The 4,993-nt window shown below is 52.0% G+C and overlaps 1 protein-coding gene across 1 annotated transcript in view; it reads left to right on the top strand.

The window, feature by feature from the left end:
* Positions 1 to 4,993, top strand: part of LOC105827538 — an 18,803-nt gene extending 13,810 nt beyond the window's left edge. The window contains exons 5-6 of the mRNA XM_012665733.1: positions 3,122 to 3,236; positions 3,903 to 4,993. Coding sequence (XP_012521187.1) covers positions 3,122 to 3,234 — 113 coding nt within the window. The 3' untranslated portion in view covers positions 3,235 to 3,236; positions 3,903 to 4,993. The remainder of the gene's footprint in view (positions 1 to 3,121; positions 3,237 to 3,902) is intronic.

Here is a 4,993-nt window from a genome sequence, read left to right as displayed (position 1 = left end):
AGAATTTTGGGGGGATTTTAAATTGTGAATTTTACTCATTTTATATTGGGTGAATTGTGGTAGGTTGTGCTTTTTGAAGAATTTTTGGTCCATTTTATCTAAGTTGTCAAACTTCTGTGTGGGGGGCTGTTCATAATACCCCCTTCTCATCCTTTTGGTGTCTGCAGAGTCTGTAGCGGTAGCCCCTGTTTTATCCTGGCATTAGGGTATTTTACAGTATTTCCAGCTTAATAAAGGCCTCTCTTAGTCCGTATAGCATAATCCAGGTGTGTTCATAGAGATTTGCGTTTGTTAGCTTGTTTGGATAGTGAGGAAAAGTTCTGGATCTTCTAATTCTTTGACTCTCTTTTGTCTTTTAGGACCCTAACTTTCCCTCTGTCCCTCAATTTATTACTCTTCCTCTACCACTCCATGGCCAAAGAGAACTTCTTCCTTCCTGTTGCTTTCCCCCCAGAAGTTGTGCACTTTAAGTCCTGCCTGTCCTTTTAAAATATTCCTGCCTCCTTATATTGCATTTCTATTGATGCTGTAACAAATTCCCAACAATTTAGTAGCTTAAAACAGTGCAAATTTATTACCTGGTAGTTAGGGATGTCAGAAGTCTAAAATGGGTCAGCAGGGCTGCACCTCTCCTGGAGCATCTAGGGGACAACCCGCATCCTTGCCTTTTCCAGCTTCCAGAGGCTTCTGGCATTCCTTGGTGGATGGCTGCACGTCACACTGATCTCTGTTCTATCCCCACATCTCCTTCTCTGCCTAACTCTCCTATCTCCCTCTTTCGCTTCTAAGGACCCTTGTGGTTACATCGGACGCCCCTGGATAATCCAGGATAACCTCCCATCTCAAGATCCTTCCCTTAATGACACCTTCGCTGTCCCTTTTGCCACTTAAGGTAACACGGTCACAGGTTTTGGGGCTTCCGTGCCAGCCCTTTTAAGTCAAGCACACTTCGAAATCCCTTGCTAGGATCTGTGCTCCGATCTGCGGGACACTTTTCCAGTACTCTCAGCTTTAGGGTGGGTTTGATATTGCTGGAGGTGTTTCTAAATAACCCCTAGTGAGGACCCTGGCTCGCTGCCCTGTGTTCCGTGCACTGTTTCTTGTGGCCGGGCGATGGCAGGATGGCGGCCTCATGAGAGATCGTGCACCAGGCTTTGCGGATCGTTCTCTTCTGACTCACAGTTGTTTTGCTGTTTGGCATTCTCTCTGTAAGTAATATCAAATACCTATTTTTTATAGACTTTTCCTTTTTTTTCTTCTTGTTTGGGCAGGGCATTTTTAGAGATAAGGAGCTCTGCTGCTGCCATTGTCCTCAGCAACCCAGAATTTGACTGAAGATCTTTAGGTGCTTTAACCCAAGTACCGCCTCCCGCATCTCAGGGTCCTACGGCTTCCCCGTCAGGGCCCCGCCCGGGCATAGCAGCCCAGAAGTTCAGGATCCAACCTTCTTCATAGCACTACTTCCCTTATACTGATGCGCAGGGCCCAATCCTCTATTCTTTCCGCCCTCTGGCCCCAGGGGATAAGACCGTACAGTGCCACCAAGAAGTCCTCTGGCTTTCACACTGAACCTGAAATCCTCATCAGTCACTCGACTCCTCACTGTCTCTCTCCAAAGGATCGGTGCCCAGTGACAGCCATCCAATTCCGTAGTCCTTATAACTACCATGTTATAAAACAAACTACCATTCGTTTTCAAATGCCTGATGGCAAGGGATTCCCTTCCTGTGGTGACACCATCCCAGTTCTCCGCCAGTGAGAGTTGTATCAGCTGCTCCACCAACCACCACAGGCCAGGCCTGCCTGGGCTCCGCCCCCCATCAGCCCTGGGGCCTCACTGCCAGCCAGCAAATGAGGGATCAGGTTGCAAACTTGCATTTCAGAGTCCGCTCCCCAGACTGCTCCCCAAGGTCCATTTCCCCAGGAGGCAGACCCTGAGATGGATACGGGAAACCAGAAGCATCTTAGAGTGCCGTCGGGGTCAACATGTCTGAGGGCGTGAGGAGACGGGACTCAAGGAGGGAGATGCTGGGCCACCCAGGCGCAACAAAGACTCAACTGCTTCCCTTAGAGTTGTTTTAAATTGAGAGGAGGGGGCTGGGCCTTCTACTCCCAATTCGGCCAGTCTTTGATGGGTTCGCCCCCTAGAAGGAGTGCACTTGGGTAGCTCAGTTCTTATCAAGGAGGAGAAAGTCCCAGAAAGCCCCTCAGCTGAGAACTGCCAGCGTCCATCACTGCAGCAGCCACAGATGCTCAGGTCTCCACTCCTCCCTTAAGGACCCACCAGAGCTATTTTATTTATAAAAAACGTATTGTAATATCTTTGTTTAATTGTTAACAACAAAAACTGCTCGTTGTAAAAGTGCAAAGAATCTGAACATGTGTTTTCCCGGAGCCGTGTCCAACAGGACGACTGCAGAGATACCTGCAGTGGGTGAGGTGGACCGGATGGTGCTGGGGGCCCTCCCGACTTTGAGACCCATTCCCTTGACTCACTGGGGTGTTTTCCAGCCAGCAGGTTTCACTGGGTCAGGCCCCTCGAGGGATCCCCTAGCTCCTGAGAACATAAGGCCATCCTCCCCCGACCCCTGGAGCTAAAGAGGATATCCATGCAGCTCTCCCCTCCTCTGTGAAACCGCCCCCACTCCCCTGCACGCCCGTTCATCATCATTCCTATAACCCTAGGAGGTCGGATTTGTCTTGGTGCAAACGACCCGGTCTTAGGGAGCATCCTAAGGCACACCGGTGATGGGCTTCCCTGGATTTGGAGCCCACTAATCTTGTGATCCTCCCTACCCTCTCTGGGCCTCAGTTTCCCATCAGAATGAGGATAATTATTCCTGCCTCCAGGGTTGTGAGGCGCCATGCTTGTGCATCCCTGAGTACACATCCTCCCCACCCCTTCTCTCCAGGAGGACGACCTGGCAGCCTGGGACAGGCTGAGTGAGAATGTGGAGGCTCTCTACCCTGGCTTCTTCCTGGGGCTGCAGTAGGACAGATGCAGGTTCAAAAGTTCAGAGCATAGATGGGCCCAGGTGGCCTCAGACTGGGTAAGTGGAGGCCTCTGGGGTGAACTCCTGGGTAACCCCTCTCATGGCTCTTCCTGTGCCCTGATTTCCAGGCTCGGCACCATCTTCTCCTGTGCCCCTCCTCGTAGCTTTCCTTCTGGGCTCCAAAGTGCTGCTGGTGGTTGGTGTCACTGCCGTCTATGTCCACAGGAAGCAGAGGGCCTGACCGTAAGTGTGTGTGGGTGGGGAGGGCAAGCCCAGGGCAAGGCCGGCAGGGGGCCAGTCCACACGTCACGCAGCGTCAGGTCGGTGGACTCCAGAGATGACACACCTCCCTCAGTGCCCTTGGGAGTCTCATGGAACCCTGTAAGTGGCTTCCAACTACCAGGAACTACGTGGGTGCTACAGGAGATGGGCTACATCTAGGGTGTTTAGAGGGTATCCACAGGACCCTAGGGTCCCACAGAGGACGTGGGCAGAGGGGGCTGGATGAGGGCAGCTGAGTGGCTGCCTCCCCTGCAGGCCGTCTCTAGATTACTTGAATGCCAGGGTCCGTGGGGCCAAAGGTATCCCCATTGTAGAGTATCGTTGAGAAGCCCCAGACAGGCAGCTCTGAGGGCTGTTCCTGCTCTCACCCTCCGTGTGCCTGAGAGCAAGGGACTCAGGAAGGGGAGTCGGGACTCGGGGAGCGGGGCTGAGCCAGCACAGCCCCATCTCAGGGCCACAAATCCAGCCACGACAGGCATCCCAGGAGGAGACCAGCACCAGGTACATAACAGGCTCTCAGGAATGATGAGCAGACAATTAAATGTGGACATGTTTCCCCTCAGCGCCTTTCTTCCTCCCCTGCCACGTGGGACCCTCTGTCTCTGCTGCCTCCTTCCTTCCTTGCAGGGCTCAGCCGGAGAGAAGGAGCCGGAGAGAACCTTCCACAGACTTGGCTCCAAATGCCTCCCCTCCCAGGACCTCCACCTGCCCTCAGCCTCCTGTATCGGCATTGTCAGTCCCCGATGTCCCCAGGGCCAGGTCTTCTTTCGTGGTCCTGAACGGGGCGATGGATCAGGCGGAGGGGCTGACTCGTAACACGCTCCTAGAACGTGAGAAACAAGCCAAACCTAAGTGCCTCCGGACCTCTCTCACCCACGGCCTCAGGATCGGCCGTGAACCTCAGACTCCCGTCCGGGCTGTCTGGATCCCAGCCTGCCCCAGCTCCCCAGCCGTGCTGAACTTCTCCAGTGTCTCCCGAATACAAATGAACCCCCATCCCGGTTCAAGAAGAAAAAATTATTTTCCTTCCTCTTTGTCTAAATGTCCTACTTCTCGGACCCAGAAAGAAAATAACTTTTCCCTCCTCTCTCTGTGATGGCAACACCAGCTCATCCATCTCCCTGCATCCTTCCGGCCCTGTTGTTGCTCATGGCGGAAATGCTACGACAATCTGAAAAACCTTGGAGTCCTTTTTGATGTCTCTGTTCTTAACACCCCATATTCAGTTCTGCTTTCGAAATGCACGTGTCCCCTGGTGAAATGGTAAATGTTTAACAATTGACTTTGAAAGGGGAGGAAAAAAGCCTAACTTGTGTTGCTTCTCAATTTCTGCGGTGTAAATACTCCCAGTGTGGTCAATTTCAAGTTACCAACCGTTTAACAACCGGACTGCAAAACTGACATTTTACAACAGGCCAAGCCTGCTCCAGCACACCTCTGTTATATCCGTAACCTGCACACTTCTGACCCCCAGGCCCCCTCCCTGTCCCAGCCAAAGTCACCTCTTTCTGGACTATTGCTGTAGCCTCTAACTGGCTTCCCTATTTCAACCGCAGCAATTCTTTGAAAAAGTAAGTCAAATTTTCACTCCTTTGCTATTCTCCAACATAGCTGCATGGCTCACTCCCTCCCTCCTTTCAAGCCTCCGCTCAATGTCACTTTATTAAAGGCTTTTTTTGCACACCACCTTATATGAAATATTAATTCCCTTCTTTCTC

The sequence above is a fragment of the Propithecus coquereli genome, unplaced genomic scaffold, assembly GCF_000956105.1.
Source record: "Propithecus coquereli isolate 6110/MARCELLA unplaced genomic scaffold, Pcoq_1.0 Scaffold122, whole genome shotgun sequence".
Taxonomy (NCBI): Eukaryota; Metazoa; Chordata; class Mammalia; order Primates; family Indriidae; genus Propithecus; species Propithecus coquereli.
The sequence above is the reverse complement of the archived record's forward strand: the minus strand, read 5'-3'. Positions and strand labels throughout refer to the sequence as shown.